The following is a 14,742-nucleotide window of genomic DNA, read 5'->3' as shown; positions in this document are numbered from 1 at the left end:
CTGGAGAGATAGCATGGAGGTAAGGACGGTGGTTCGAATCCCAGCATCCCATATGGTCCCCGTGCCTGCCAGGAGCGATTTCTGAGCATAGAACCAGGAGTAACCCCTGAGTGCCGCTGGGTGTGACCCAAAAACCAAAAGCCAAAAAAAAAAAAAAAAAGAAGAGATGGAATTATTTTTAAGTATGCAGTTAATGACCTTAGTAATATAAAATGGTGATCTCCAATATCTAATACTACATCTACTTCAATGTCATTCAACATTTACAAACCACATTAGCGGCCAGAGAGATCGCAGAGTGGAGAAGGAGCTTGTGTTGCAAGCAGTAAATCCAGGTTCAGTCCCTAGCATCCTATATAGTTCCCTGAATACCGCCAAGACTAATTCCTGAGCAGAGCCAGAAGTAACCCTTGAGGATTTGGTGTGGCCCCAAACAAACAAACAAACCCACATTACTTTTCTATATTTTCTACAGATTTTTCTAGTTAAAAATATCGGTAAACAAGACCCAGAGTGATTGCATAGCGGTAGGGCGTTTGCCTTGCATGCGGCTGACCCAGGACGGACCCAAATTAGATCCCCAGCATCCATATGGTCCCCTGTGCTTGCCAGGTGCAATTTCTGAGTGCAGAGCCAGGAGTAACCCTTGAGTGCTGCCAGGTGTGACCCCCCCCAAAAAAAAGGCATTAGAAACTACAAGCAAGAATAAGAAAGATACATACAAAAGGTGCTTGCCTTGCACAGTCAACCTGGGTTCAATCCTCAGCATCCCTTACAATGTAATCCCTGAGCCTGCCAGGAGTAAGACCTGAGTACCACTGGGTGAGGGCCCCTGCCCCCAAAAAATAAATCTTAAGATTGATATTCAATTTAAGAAATTGTTTTTCAATTATTTTCTAATTGTTTTCCAGATGCCTGGAACTTTGTCTAAAGTTCCCATGAAAAACCACTTTACCCAAATATGTCATACCAAGTTTTATCTTTAGAAAGTTAAAAATTGGGGCCAGAGGGGCTGGAGAGATAGCATGGAGGTAAGGCATTTGCCTTTCATGCAGGAGGTCATTGGTTCAAATTCTGGCGTCCCATATGGTCCCCTGTGCCTGCCAGGAGCAATTTCTGAGCCTGGAGCCAGGAATAACCCCTGAGCACTGCTGGGTGTGACCCAAAAAAAAAAAAAAAACACAAAAAAAAAAAATTGGGGCCAGAGCGGTGCAGCAGTAGACCACTTGCCTTGCACGCAGCTGACCCAGGATGGACCTCTGTTCTATCCCTGGCGTCCCATATGATACCCCAAAGCCAGGAGCAATTTCCGAGTGCATAGTCAGGAGTAACCCCTCAAGGTCACTGGGTATGGCACCCCCCCAAAAAAAAGAAAGTTAAACCACCTGTATGATCATGGTCTCTCTCTGGTAAGAAGAGTTAAAATAATTTTATAAGTTACAATTCGCATTTCCCTTTCACAAACTGTTAACCATTTGTTGCCTCTTTTTTTTTTTTTTTTAACTTCTATATCTGTGGCTGAAGTGACTTCACTGCTTACTTTCAGAGGGCAGGATGGGTCCTCCGATCATGCGCGACAAGCCAACAGCATAGTCACAAATGTCCACGTATTCTTGAACTTCTCCTATACCTTCCACTAAGATTTTCCCCATCTCCAAAGATACCTAAAAATACAAAAAGCCAAGCAACATTTTCCAACAGAGTTCAAGTATTTTGTGTTTTTTTAGTAAGCAAGATAGTTTTTACTGAGTGAAACTTACTTGTGAGCAGAAAGGACTATGTCTTCAAGAGAGAACAAGCACTTGAAAGAATATGCGAACAAAAGAGAAAAATGTGTTCAAAATAATATATAATAAATTATTTGCACCTGCCAAGGAGGCAGGCTTGAGAATATGTGAGTACTTGGGGGCAATGGTGGAGGGACGGTTATACTGGTGTAGTGGGATTGGCGTTTGAATACCGAATGCCATAAACAACTGTATTATGAACAACTTTGGAAATCAATGTCAAAACTTAAAAAAAAAAAAAAAAAAAAACTTCTGGGGCCGGAGAGATAGCATGAGGTAGCATGTTTGCCTTGCATACAGAAGGATGGTGGTTCGAATCCCAGCATCCGAATATGGTCCCCTGAGCCTGCCAGGAGCGATTTCTGAGCAGAGCCAGGAGTAACCCCTGAGTGCTGACAGATTTGACCCAAAAACCAAAAAAAAAAAAAAAAAGCCTTCTATTTGATTATCATTTTTCCTTATTAGTCTTTTTACGGTACAACGTAATAAACCTTTAACCCAAGGTTAAAAAAAAAAGAAAAGAAAAGAAAGATGTAATTCAAGGAAAAACACATCCCTGAATTCAATTTTTAAACATTAAATTGATGAAGGTGGTGGAGAGCCAAGCATAGGTTGTGACTGTTTTGTGAAAAATCTTCAGAAAGGAAGCCAGGACACAAACAGCAGTTAGGGTGCATGCAGAGTATGAGTCAAATACAAGTTCAATTCCCAGCACCACATCTTCCACACCATCACCAGGGCAGGTGTCACTCTAAAAGACTCTAGCACTGTCCGGGTAGCCCAAGTGTGGTCCAACACTGAAGGGCGCAAGCGGCAACACGTTCCAGTTCTTGCACTGAACTACAGGCCCAGTTAATTGGAAATTGCTGGTGGGGGCCTGAACCACTTTAGCAGCACACCTGGGAAGCTCCCACAAAATAAACAATCTTCACAAAGTACACTTTTATTTTTTACACTTTTTTGCTGTTGTTTCTTGTTCTGAAGTCACACCTAAAGGCACTCAGGGCTTTCTCCTGGGGGTCTGTGTTCAAGGACTCACTCTTGACAGGGTTTGGGGAAAACATATGCAATGCCAGGGGTGAAACATGTAAGACAAGTGCCTAAAACCCCATATTATCTCTCCACATGTTTTGGTTTTTGGGTTTTGGGGCACACTCAGCGGCACTCAGTGGTTATTCCTGGCTCTGGCTCAGAAATCACTCCTGGCAGGCTCAGGGGACCATATGAGATGCTGGGATCAAACTAGGGTCAGTCCTGTGTGGGCTGCATGCAAGGCAAATGCCCTATCATTGTGCTATCACTCAAGCCCTCCAGCTTGATCCCTTATGCACTACCAGGAGTAATTCCTGAGTGCAGAGCCAGAAGTAACTAACCCCTGACATCACCGGTTATGGTCAAAAACGCAAAAAAAAAAATCATTCCCCCCACCCTTTTTTTTTTTTATCTCCATAGTATTTCCTTAAAAAAAAAGTTTTTTTGTGTGTGTGTTTTTTTTTTTTGAGGAGTCATTCTCAGTGACTCTGGGACTATTGGTAGGTTCTGGGTTCTGGGTTCAGGGTTCAGGGTTCAGAGTTCAGTGCTGGAGGCAGCCAAGGCCATACTAGGTGGTACTGGGGGCAGAGGGAGGCCAGAGGACAAACTCGGGGCTTGCAAAGGCTGAGCCTGAGCTCTACCACTTGAGCTACCATGATGGCCCCTAGATGCTGTATTTTTTTTTTAATTATAATGGGATTATTATAACTCCTATTACACTGTTAAGGAAAGAGGGATAGTTCAATGGGCTGAAACACATGCTTTGCACTCAGGAGGTCTGAGTTTGAGCCGCAAAGCCCTAGGAGCAACCTCCAAGCTCAGAGCAGGCATTTGTCTGAGCCAGAGAGATAATACAGCAATACAACAGGTAAGGCACTTGCCTTACACACAGCCAACCTGGGCTTAATCACTGGCACACCAGTTGGTCCCCAAAGCACACCAGGAGTGATCCCTGAGTGCAGAGTCAGGAGTAAGCTCTGAGACCTGCCAGGTGTTGCCCATAAGCAGAAGAGAAAAAGAAATCTGTCTTACACCCAAAAGTGCAGAACTATTTTATCTGTCACTCAAAGGCATGGAAGAAAATTACTGCCAAGACACTTTACCAAGTTTCCAAGTATTTGGATCTTTTCTCGCAAGGCTTCACCAATCTGTCTCACCACTTCTCCTCGCTTTGGAGCAGGAACCTAAGAAAAGATAAAAGGTATTTAATATTTGAGTCAATATAGACTCCTATAGGTAGTACAGATTAGAGAAACATGTTAAAAAAATACCAGCACATCAAACTTTTGTTTTGATACAGTAGGCAAGTGTATAAATAAGCTTAGAAAAAAGCTTAGAAACAAGAAAAGGTTGCCTTTGGAAATGTCCAAACTTAAGCAAATAAACTAAATGAAATAGGTTTTTCCTCATATGCACAAGGCCAGCCAAAAGCATCAAAGTCGGGGCCAGAGAGATAGCATGGAAGAAGGGCATTTGGCTTGCATGCAGAAGGACGGCGGTTCAACCCAACATCCCATATGGTCCTCCAAGCCGGCCAGGAGCGATTTCTGCACATATAGCCATGAGTAACCCCTAAGCGCTGCCAGGTGTGACCCAAAGACAAAAACCAAAAATCAAAAAAACAAAAGCATCAAAGCTATACAGGCAAATATCAGAGTTGGAGACCTATGAGGGCACCGACTTTGATCTGCTCATCAGAACCTAGGCAGTATCTGAGATACCACCCTACTGGCAGTCAATAATAGGCTCCTGCCAATCAGTTAGGCTCTTCCCTAACCTCTGGACTCAACAATGTAATTCAAATGCCCCCTTTTTTTGGTTTCGGGCCACACCCAGTGGTGCTCAGGGGTTACTCTTGGCTCTGAGCTCAGGAATTACTCCTGGTAGTGCTCATAGGACTATATGGGATGCTGGGGATAAAATCCAAGCTGGCTGTGTGCAAGGCAAATGCCCTACCTGCTATGCTCTCGCTCTGGTCCTTTATTTTTTTTTTCTTTTTTTAACCAACAGTATTTTGGGGGCTGCTCCTAGCTGTGTTTTCTCCTTACAGTATTGGAGAACCAGGTGTTAAGGATCAACTCCCAACTAATCTCCATCACTCAGAAAAGTACACTGTTTCCATTTCCTCACCTTTTCTGAATTTGGAAGGCTAAAATTTATGACACAAATGAAAAAGAATGTTAGGCATGTCGGAGTAGCCTGTCAGATTAATGGTCTAGCAAACTGCTGGAGTGAAAAGACAGTTCAACAGGTTGAGTGCATGCTCTGCACGGAGGACCACAGAGAAGAGTGTGGCCCCAGGCACTGTTGGGTGTACTCTATACCCCCCTCCAAAACAAAACAAAAAAACAAGAGTAGACTCCCAATGGAGATTCTGAATGTAAAAGCAGCAACAACAACTGCAAAGTATGATGCAGGGTTAGATAGCCCAAAGGACTGAAATACATTCCTGGCACACGCAAGACCCCAAGTTCAATTCCCAGGACCACAAGCCTCCCCCCACCCCAGCACCCCTGGGAGAATTTCTAGTGGTCTCCACTAGACCTGGGAAGCACTACATTGAGCACACACCTGCCAAGTACAAGTCCAGTATCATTGGGCATTAGAATATTAGCAATAATAATAATGCCCCCCCCAAAATGGAGGCCTGAGAGATAGCATGGAGGTAGGGCATTTGCCTTTCATGCAGAAGGACGGTGGTTCGAATCCCAGCATCCCATATGGTCCCCCAAGCCTGCCACGAGCGATTTCTGAGCGTAGAGCCAAAAGGAACCCCTGAGTGCGGCCGGGTATGACCCAAAAAAAGCCAAAAATATAAAATAATAATAATGTATTGTTTGGAAGCCAGAGCACTGGCGTGGAGCGGTAAGGTGTCTGCCTTGCCAATGCTAGCCTAGGATGGACTGACCACAGTTCAATCCCTGGTGTCCCATATGATCCCCCAAGCCTGGAGAGATTTCTGAGCACATAGCCAGGAATAATCCCTGAGCGTCACTGGATGTGGCCCAAAAACCAAAAAAAGAAAAAGAAAAGTTGGAAAGAGTGGTAAGACACCACAGAATATCTTATCACATTTTAAGAGGTGGTTTTTTTATTGAGCAAAGGCAATCAAACCACCACCACCACCACCACCGTACCACTACCCTAAGACTGAGAAAGATTTTTGTCTACCCTAAGTATAACAAATAGAGCGCTTGCCTTGCATGTGGTCAATTTGAATTCAATCCCCAGCAGCCCATATAGTCCTCCAAGCTCACCAGGAGCTATCCTTGAGTGCAAGCCAGGAGTAAGCCTGATCTCAAAAAAACAAAAAACAATTTGACTTACTCCTAAACTGCTTGAATGCATTTAAGAAGCATTTAAGGAAAAGAGTTATCACTAGAGATATGTCTGCTCTCTCTCCTCATCCCCTTTATTGTTACAATGACCAAGGGTCACACAAAGCTCAAGGATGGAGCTTGCACACTCGACCCTGCTGCATGCCAGGGATCAAAACCTGGCTCAGTCCTCACACATCTTCAGTTGTGGTGTTCAGAAGCAATACACACTTCAGTTGTGGTGCTCAAACACCCTGGCTGCAGAGCACCAGAGCTCACTCACTCCACTTGACACTACGAGTCCCAAAAAGACGCAGGAACCAGGCTTAGCACACGTGGGTAGCACCGGTGATAACACTCAGCCTCAGGCTTAAACTTTTACCGGTGACAATTTCTCAGAGGTCTTGAGACATTTCTATATGGCAGGGCAAATACTATTTACCTAACATTTGTTGATCTCTTCTCTCCTATGAAAGACCTTTTTTCCCTTTCAAGCCACAGGTCCCCAACTCCTTCTTCTTAGTTCAGGATGCTATCTAATCCTTGATGATATACATTTGTGTATATCAAACACAAATCATGGGGCCGGTGAGGTGGCGCTAGAGAAGTTGTCTGCCTTGCAAGCCCTAGCCAAAGAAGGACCTTGGTTCGATCCCCCAGCATCCTATATGGCCCCCCAAGCCAGGGGCAATTTCTGAGTGCTTAGCCAGGAGTAACCCGAGCATCAAACAGAAAAAAAAACCCACAAATCATATATCTTTTTTTTTTTTTTTTTTGTGGCTTTTTGGGTCACACCCGGCAGTGCTCAGGGGTTACTCCTGGCTCCATGCTCAGAAATTGCTCCTGGCAGGCACGGGGGACCATATGGGACGTTGGGATTCTGCATGAAAGGCAAACGCCTTACCTCCTTGCTATCTCTCCGGCCCCACAAATCATATATCTGTAGTGAACCTGAGGTGCACAGGCACAAAATTAAAATTTTGCTTCCTTGAGGCCGGAGAGATAGCATGGAGGCAAGGCCTTGCATACAGAAGGGTAGTGGTTCAAATCCCGACATCCCATATGGTCCCTTGAGCTTGCCAGGAGTGATTTCTGAGTGTAGAGCCAGAAGTAACCCCTCAGCGTTGCGAAGTGTGACCCCCAAAAGAAAAGAATCGGGGCTGGAGAGATAGCACGGAGGTAGAGCATTTGCCTGGCATGCAAAAGGACGGTGGTTTGAATCCCGGCATCCCATATGGTCCCCTGAGCACTGCAGGTGTGACCCAAAAACCAAAAAAAAAAAATTTTTTTTGCTTCCTCCATTTATTTATTAAATCTGGCTGGTCCGATGGCAGTGGTTTATCAGAACTTATTAACATTAGTATCACAAAAGTTGGTATATAACCCCCCCACTGCTCAATTGGACTGGCTTCAAAAAAAAAAAAGATATATTAAATCTTATTAATTTAATTTTACCAGCTACAAAACCAAGACAGTAACAAGAGAAAAAAAGTCCTCTCTTATACTGTCACTTAAAATGACTCTTAAAATTATTCAGGAGCCGGAGTGATAGCACAGTGGTAAGGCATTGCCTTGCATGTAGCCAACCTGGGATGGGCCGGGACGAAGCAGGGTTCGATTCCAGGCATCCCATATGGTCCCCTGCCAGGAGCAATTTCTGAGCGCAGAGCCAGAAGTAATCTCTAAGCATGGCGGGGCATGGCCCAATCTCTACCCCTAAATTAGTCTATTTAGTACAGCAGGTAAAGGCTTGCATGTGGCCAACCTGGTTCAACCCTCAACAACCTGTATAGTCACTCAAGTACCACCAGAAGTGCAGTCAGGCATAAGCCCTATAAACTGCAGTGTGCTCTCTCCCCCTGTAAAGAAAAAGTGATTATAATTTTATGTTCAAGTTTGGTTTTTTGTCTTATACATGCAAGACATGCACTTCACCCATGAGCTACAACCCTGACCCGTAAAGGCACTTCCGATTACATATAACAGAAACCTGAGTGAGACGACTTACAGTCAGAATTAGAGAAAATTTTTCCTTTGTTTCGCAGTCTCTGCCAGTTAAAATGTACCCAATCTAAGGCTTTTTCCAAAGTCTGCTCTCCCAACTTCCCTGAACAATCCATCAGCCTTAGAGAAAACTGCTGACTCAGCAGCACTTGGTTTTAAAACTTGCACAAGCCAGTGCCTGGCTTCCTGTCTGCCCAGCCAATGATTAACTCAATTTAAACAGAAGGGAGTGAAGAATGTAGGCAAGCCTGGTCTCCCCATTTTACAAAACAAAAGCACACTAGCAAAGCCCCCCCCCCCAAGTCCTTTGCATATCAAAAGGAAGGGAAAGCCCAAGCTCCCAGGATCCAAATCAGGCTGATTTTTTATTGCTTCCTCTAGCAGAGCCAGACATAGTATAGTAGCCCACAAGGACACACTAACAGCTGAGCAAGACTGGCCCAACTGCCTTTTCTCAGCCACCTCCAGCAGACGAACAAGAGACCTGGAAGCAGTTGCTTCCACGCTGGGCCAGAGTAGGAAATCCAGCTTAGCCTGCTGAAAGGCCACACTGCCACAAAACTGAAAACTACTGCTCTTGGGACCAACACACAGATCTGCTGTGATAATCCTTCTACCAGGGGTCCTCAAACTTTTTAAACAGGGGGCCAGTTCACTGTCCCTCAGACCATTGGAGGGTCTGACTATAGTAAAAACAAAACTTAGGAACGAATTCTTATGCACACTGCATAGATCTTATTTTGCAATGAAGAAACAAAACAGATACAAATACAATATGTGGCCCGCGGGCCATAGTTTGAGGACCACTGTGTCTAGACACTTGGCAGGAGGTTAAGTTTGCCTTCATGTGGAGGACCCAGATTCATTCCTGGCATCCCATATGGTGCCCCGAGCCTGCCAGGAGTGATTAAGAATCACTGAGCCAGGAGTGGCCCGAGTACTGCCAGATGTGGCCCCAAAACAAAAACAAAACAAAACAAAATGACAAAAGGGAAAGAAAAGAAGCAAACAGGTAGTTTTCACATTTTAGTCTGGCTTTGTCTTTGCTCAATTACTTTGGTTGGAGCATAAAAAGTTTGTTTTTTCATTTTTTCTTTTTTTTGTTTTTTTGGGTAACACCCGGCAGTGCTCAGGGGTTACTCCTGGCTCCAGGCTCAGAAATCACTCCTGGCAGGCATGGGGGACCATATGGGATGCCGGGATTTGAATCAATGACCTTCTGCATAAAAGGCAAACACCTTACCTCCATGCCATCTCTCCAGCCCCAGAGCATAAAAAGTTTAAAGCTATGTTAGTACATAGTATTTTTTTTTTTATGGTTTCTGGGTCACACTTGGCATAAATCAGGGGTTACTCCTGGCTTTGCACTCAGAAATCGTTCATGGCAGACTCAGGGAACCATAAGGGATGTTGGGAATCGAACTGGGGTCAGTCCTGTGTTGGCTGCGTGCAAGGTAAACGCCCTACTGGCCCCAGTATTTTCTTTCTATTTTTTGATATTATAAGAATCACGCTAGGCAGTTATTGTTGGGGCTCATGCCCACTACAAGGGGTATAGGGATGGGAGAATGCAAGGGGAGGTACAGATGGTGTCTAGGATAGAACCCTCCTTGGCAATGTGCTCTACCATTTGGACCATATCCCAGCTCGAGTGCAGAAGTTTACTTAGTCATTTAAAATTACCCATTTGCGGGGGCGGAGAGGTGGCGCTAGAGGTAAGGTGTCTGCCTTGCAAGCGCTAGCCAAGGAAAGACCACGGTTCGATCCCCCGGCGTCCCATATGGTCCCCCCAAGCCAGGGGCAATTTCTGAGCGATTATTCCAGGATCACAGCAGAGATTATCACAGCATGCAGCAAGCCCCTCTACTCCACCCCAATTGCCATTTCCAAAATGGAGCACCGCCAGCTGATCAGTCGTCACTCAATGGCACTGCAGTTACAAAGGGGGTCACTGATGCCTCTTCCACCACAGTCAACATCAGGATGTCACACTTACATCGGCCCAGATTCTCCAAGCTTCTCTTGCTTTCTTCACAGTTTCTTCATAGTCAGCTATGCTGGCCTAAATTAAGAATTTGGGAAAAACAAAGGGAAAAGCAAGAAAAGTGGTGATTGTACACTGGGTGGGATGTTTGCCTGGCATGCAGCACACCTTGATCCGAGCCCCAAGCACAGCCAGGAATGATTCCTGAGCTCAAAACCAGGAGTAACCCTTAGCATTACCAGGTGTACTGCCCCCACCAAAAAGAGAAGGAACAAAAAAAGAAAAAAGAAAAGTGATAAGAACAATATCACAGCGGGTAGGGCATTTACCTTGCACACAGCCAACCCAGGTTCAATCCCCGGCATCCCATACAGTCTCCTGAGCCTGCCAGGAGCAATTTCTGAGCACAGAGCCAGGAGTAACCCCTGAGCACTGATGGGTGTGGCCCCCAAATCAAAATAAATAAATAAATAAATAAATAAATAAATAAATAAATAAATAAATAAATCAAAGAAAGTGATGAGTCTTCTAAGAATGTATGTGTTAGTTATAAAAAAGAACCAGAAAAAAAATCTCTGGATGACTTTTAAGATTTCAGGTTAGGAATGACATCCACACAAGCCTGCCTCGCCCTCCAACATCAAAAATCTCTGGAAGGCAAGTCGAATCTGTGCTTGTGTAAACCTTGTTTCTCCAAGCAGAGTCTCTGCGCCTTATTGGAGGAATATTGGAAATGCAGAATCTTGGGCTCCCGCCTGGACTTTAGAATTTGGACCACACAAAGCCTGAGAGCTCCCCTGACCATGGGCATGTTTTGCACGCAGGGGGCCTGGATTTGATTCCTGGCATGGCTCAGAGTATCAAGTATTCCAGGAGCACCACTGGGGATGGCCTCCAGAAAATAAACCAAAATATAAACACAGGTAATATAGAAGCACTGGCCTGAGTGGACCTCCCTCCCCAGTTTTCTTTATGTTCTTCTCCTTGTTTAGGCATGCACAACCCCAACATACACACACAGTGGGTGGTCTCTACCACTTCTTTTTTTTTTTTTTTTTTTTTGGTTTTTGGGCCACACCTGTTTGAGGCTCAGGGGTTACTCCTGGCTATGTGTTCAGAAATCGCTCCTGGCTTGGGGGGACCATATGGGACGCCGGGGTATCGAATCGCAGTCTGGTCCGTACTACGCTAGCGCTTGCAAGGCAGACGCCTTACCTCTAGAGCCACCTCTCCGGCCCCTATCTCTAACAGTTTTAAATGTCCATTGAAAAAAGAATGTACTGGGGCTGGAGAGATAGCATGTAGGTAAGGCATTTGCCTTGCATGCAGAAGGTCAGTGATTCAAATCCCAGCATCCCATGTGGTTCCCCCAAGCCTGCCAGGAGCAATTTCTGAGCATAGAGCCAGGAGTAACCCCTGAGCGCTGCCAGGTGTGACCCGAAAAAAAAAAAAGAAATGTACTGGGGCCAGAGCAGTAGCTCAGAGCGGTAAGGCGTGTCTGTTTGCTGGTGCTAGCCTAGGAAGGACCGTGGTTCCATCCCCTGGTGTCCCATACGGTCCCCCAAGCCAGAAGCGATTTCTGAGGGCATAGCCAGGAGTAACCCCTGAGCGTCACAGGGTGTGTCGCCCCCCAAAAAAGGAAAGAAAAAGGGATATATCATCCTTTAATTCTGTGACTGCAGGTGGCAGTGATAGCACAGCGGTAGGTTGTTTGCCTTGCACGTGGCTGGCCTGGGACAGATCTGGGTTCAATTCCCGGGATCCTATATAGTCCCCTGAGTGTGCCAGGAACCACCGAGCCACAAGTAACCTCTGAGCACCGCTGCCAAGTGTGGTTAAAAAAAAATTGTGATCTGAGGCCGGCGAGGTGGCGCTAGAGGTAAGGTGTCTGCCTTGCAAGCACTAGCCAAGGAAGGACCACGGTCCAAAGAAGGACCATGGTTCGATCCCCTGGCATCCCATATGGTCCCCCAAGCCAGGGGCAATTTCTGAGCGCTTAGCCAGGAATAACCCCTGAACATCAAACGGGTGTGGCCCGAAAAACCAAAAAAAAAAAAAATGTGATCTGCAATAGTCATATTCTGGTCATTTAAATTTCGAAAAGACACTTACCTGTCTGACTCTGGCTATTGGTTCATTGTTAGCTGGGCAATAGGTTGTGATAACCTTTGGAGGAAATAAAAATAAAGATGGCTGTTATTTTTCCGAAAAGGTAATCTCGACCTAATAAAGGGAAATAAACCAGGAAGAAGAGAAAAATAAGATAAAATCAGATCTTTAAATTATAAGGTACAAATAAGACAGTCTACAGGGCTGTGTAACTTATTTTGAAGGACAGAGGGTGGAGGGAAGGAGAATTCCACACTTTCTCTAACACCAAGGTACATCCCAGCCCTATGTCCTTCATTTTTGACGTAAATATTGGGAACCACCTCTTTATAAAACCCACTCTTGACACCTAACTTCTAGGTATATAAATGAAAAAGCTAAATGTAAGCAGTTATTCCAGCTCTTCATCATTACCAGCAGATCAAAGATAACAGCTGGACCCATTTCTCCTCTCCCTTACCCCATGACACTCTGGCCAGAAGGTGAAGTGTCCAAGGCCAAAGAACCAAGGGAAAGATCAATGAAAAAGAGGTCATCCAGGCACAGGTTTTAAATTCGATAGTTTAATGCCCCTGTAAAAAGAAGAAACTACCCAATAGGAGAGAGAGGGAGCGAGAGGAATAACTAAAGGCATTGCTCCTTCCTCCTATAAATTACAGAAAGAAAAATGTGTTTCCCATAATCGGGCATTTTATTATATAACATTTACCGAAGTCGGGCCGGAGAGATAGCACAGAGGTAGGGAGTTTGCCTTGCATGCAGACAATACAGGACGGGCGGTGGTTGGAATCCCTGCATCCCATATGGTCCCCCGAGCATGCTAGGAGCCATTTCTGAGCGCAGAGCCAGGAGTAACCCCTGAGCGTGGCCGGGTGTGACCCCAAAACAAAAAACCAAAAACCAGAACAAAACCCCAAAGTTGAAGTCATGTCACACTTTCTGATCAAAGCTGTCTTTTGTAGGCAGCTCTCCAACCATCAGGGCCGCGGTCCTCTGACCTCGCCACTTGCTGCACATTCCCCAAGACATTTTAGGCACACCAAGTGGGCTCCAGCTCTTGGAGTTGGACTTGGGGCAGCACAGAAGTGGGCTCCCCCGGCCCCCAAGGAAGCTCAGCGTTTAAGGAACACCAAGACTGCACTGGACGGCAGCAAGTCCAGGCGTGCAAATGAATTTGCAACAGGATTTCTTGCACAAAGGGGAGGGGGCACTGTGGAAGGCTCCCTGCGGCCTAGGGCTCCAAGGAACCAGCAGCCGCGTTGCAAACCCGGGACCCCTTCCCTGCCACGTCCGCAGGCGGCCTCCACTCCGGGGATCCCCCGCGCGCTCCCCAGGCACCCTCGGGGCGTCCATCTTTGCCTCGGGGCCCAACACTGGCTGCCCGCGGGCGCCGAGATTCGAACCCCGCCCTGCCCGGCGCTCCGGGGCGCCCACGTACCTCGCCCCGGCCCCCCCAGCTCCCGTGGTACACGCCCTCGTTCTCCTCGCGGAGCCCCAGCTCCTTGAGCCAGGCGTACTGGGGCTGATTGATGAGCAGGCCCGACATGCCGGCGGCGGCGCTCCGGGGGCCGCTGAACTTGGTCCGCCCGGCGAGGTGCACGTAGAGCGGGCGGGACACGCGCCACATGCCGGGGTCGGGGAGCGAGCGGGGGTCCGGCCGGGGGAGCCGCTCAAATAGGGCCACGCCCCCCGCCCGCGAGCGCCCATTGGCCGGGGCTGACCGCGCCCCCGACACGCCCCCTATCGTGACACGCCCCATAGACACGCCCGATTATGCGTTTCTGGGTCACGCCCCGGTCACACCCCCGAAGTCGTCATGGACACGCCCCTGACGTGACACGCCCTTAGACACGCCCCCTGGAACGCCTCGGATACGTGGTTCCTTAGGGCCCAGCCCTGGACACGCCCCCTATCTTGGCTTGCCCCTTGGATACGCCCCCAAGTCTTGGACACGCCCCTTGTCCGCCTCCTGGACACGCCCCCGTCCCGCTCGGGCCTCATGGTCCCGATCTTCCCGCGCTGTCCGTCGCCCAGATCCCGGGACAAGGGCCTGACTCCCTATAGGAGGCCGCATGCTCGCTGCCGTCTGCCGCACGGCTTCAGGCATCGCGGCACCAGCTAGAGGCTTTGCTGCAGAAGCTCGTTGGCGCTTGCTTGCACAGTAGCTCAGAGCGGGGCTTCTCCAACCTGGAGGATGCACGGATTTCATTTTGGGAATTAGGGGAGGAGGGGACGTGCTGAGAAGTGTTGCTTGTGTGGGGGCCGGAGAGATGGCACGGAGGTAGGGCATGCATGCAAGAAGGACGGTGGTTCGAATCCCGGCATCCCATTTGGTCCCCTGAGCCTGCCAGGAGCGACCCAAAAAACAAACAAAAAAAGTATTGTTTGTTTTCATGACTGTTCCGTTTCAAATCAGTTTCGTAATACTTGAGAAAGGTTTGCTTAGGGTGCTGCGCTTTGGTGTATGTCTGTGCCAGGTGCCAGGTGCTCAGTTCCATCCGTTCCTTCC

General features: G+C 47.2%; 1 protein-coding gene across 1 annotated transcript in view; it reads right to left on the bottom strand.

Moving 5' to 3' along the window:
- Window positions 1–13,882, bottom strand: part of ALDH7A1 (aldehyde dehydrogenase 7 family member A1) — a 41,917-nt gene extending 28,035 nt beyond the window's left edge. The window contains exons 1-5 of the mRNA XM_049771849.1: window positions 13,672–13,882; window positions 12,237–12,290; window positions 10,137–10,202; window positions 3,923–4,003; window positions 1,541–1,664 (exon numbers count right to left, since the gene is read on the bottom strand). Coding sequence (XP_049627806.1) covers window positions 1,541–1,664; window positions 3,923–4,003; window positions 10,137–10,202; window positions 12,237–12,290; window positions 13,672–13,860 — 514 coding nt within the window. The 5' untranslated portion in view covers window positions 13,861–13,882. The remainder of the gene's footprint in view (window positions 1–1,540; window positions 1,665–3,922; window positions 4,004–10,136; window positions 10,203–12,236; window positions 12,291–13,671) is intronic.
- Window positions 13,883–14,742: the final 860 nt, after the last annotated feature.

The sequence above is a fragment of the Suncus etruscus genome, chromosome 4 (genome assembly GCF_024139225.1).
Source record: "Suncus etruscus isolate mSunEtr1 chromosome 4, mSunEtr1.pri.cur, whole genome shotgun sequence".
Taxonomy (NCBI): Eukaryota; Metazoa; Chordata; class Mammalia; order Eulipotyphla; family Soricidae; genus Suncus; species Suncus etruscus.
The sequence above is the reverse complement of the archived record's forward strand: the minus strand, read 5'-3'. Positions and strand labels throughout refer to the sequence as shown.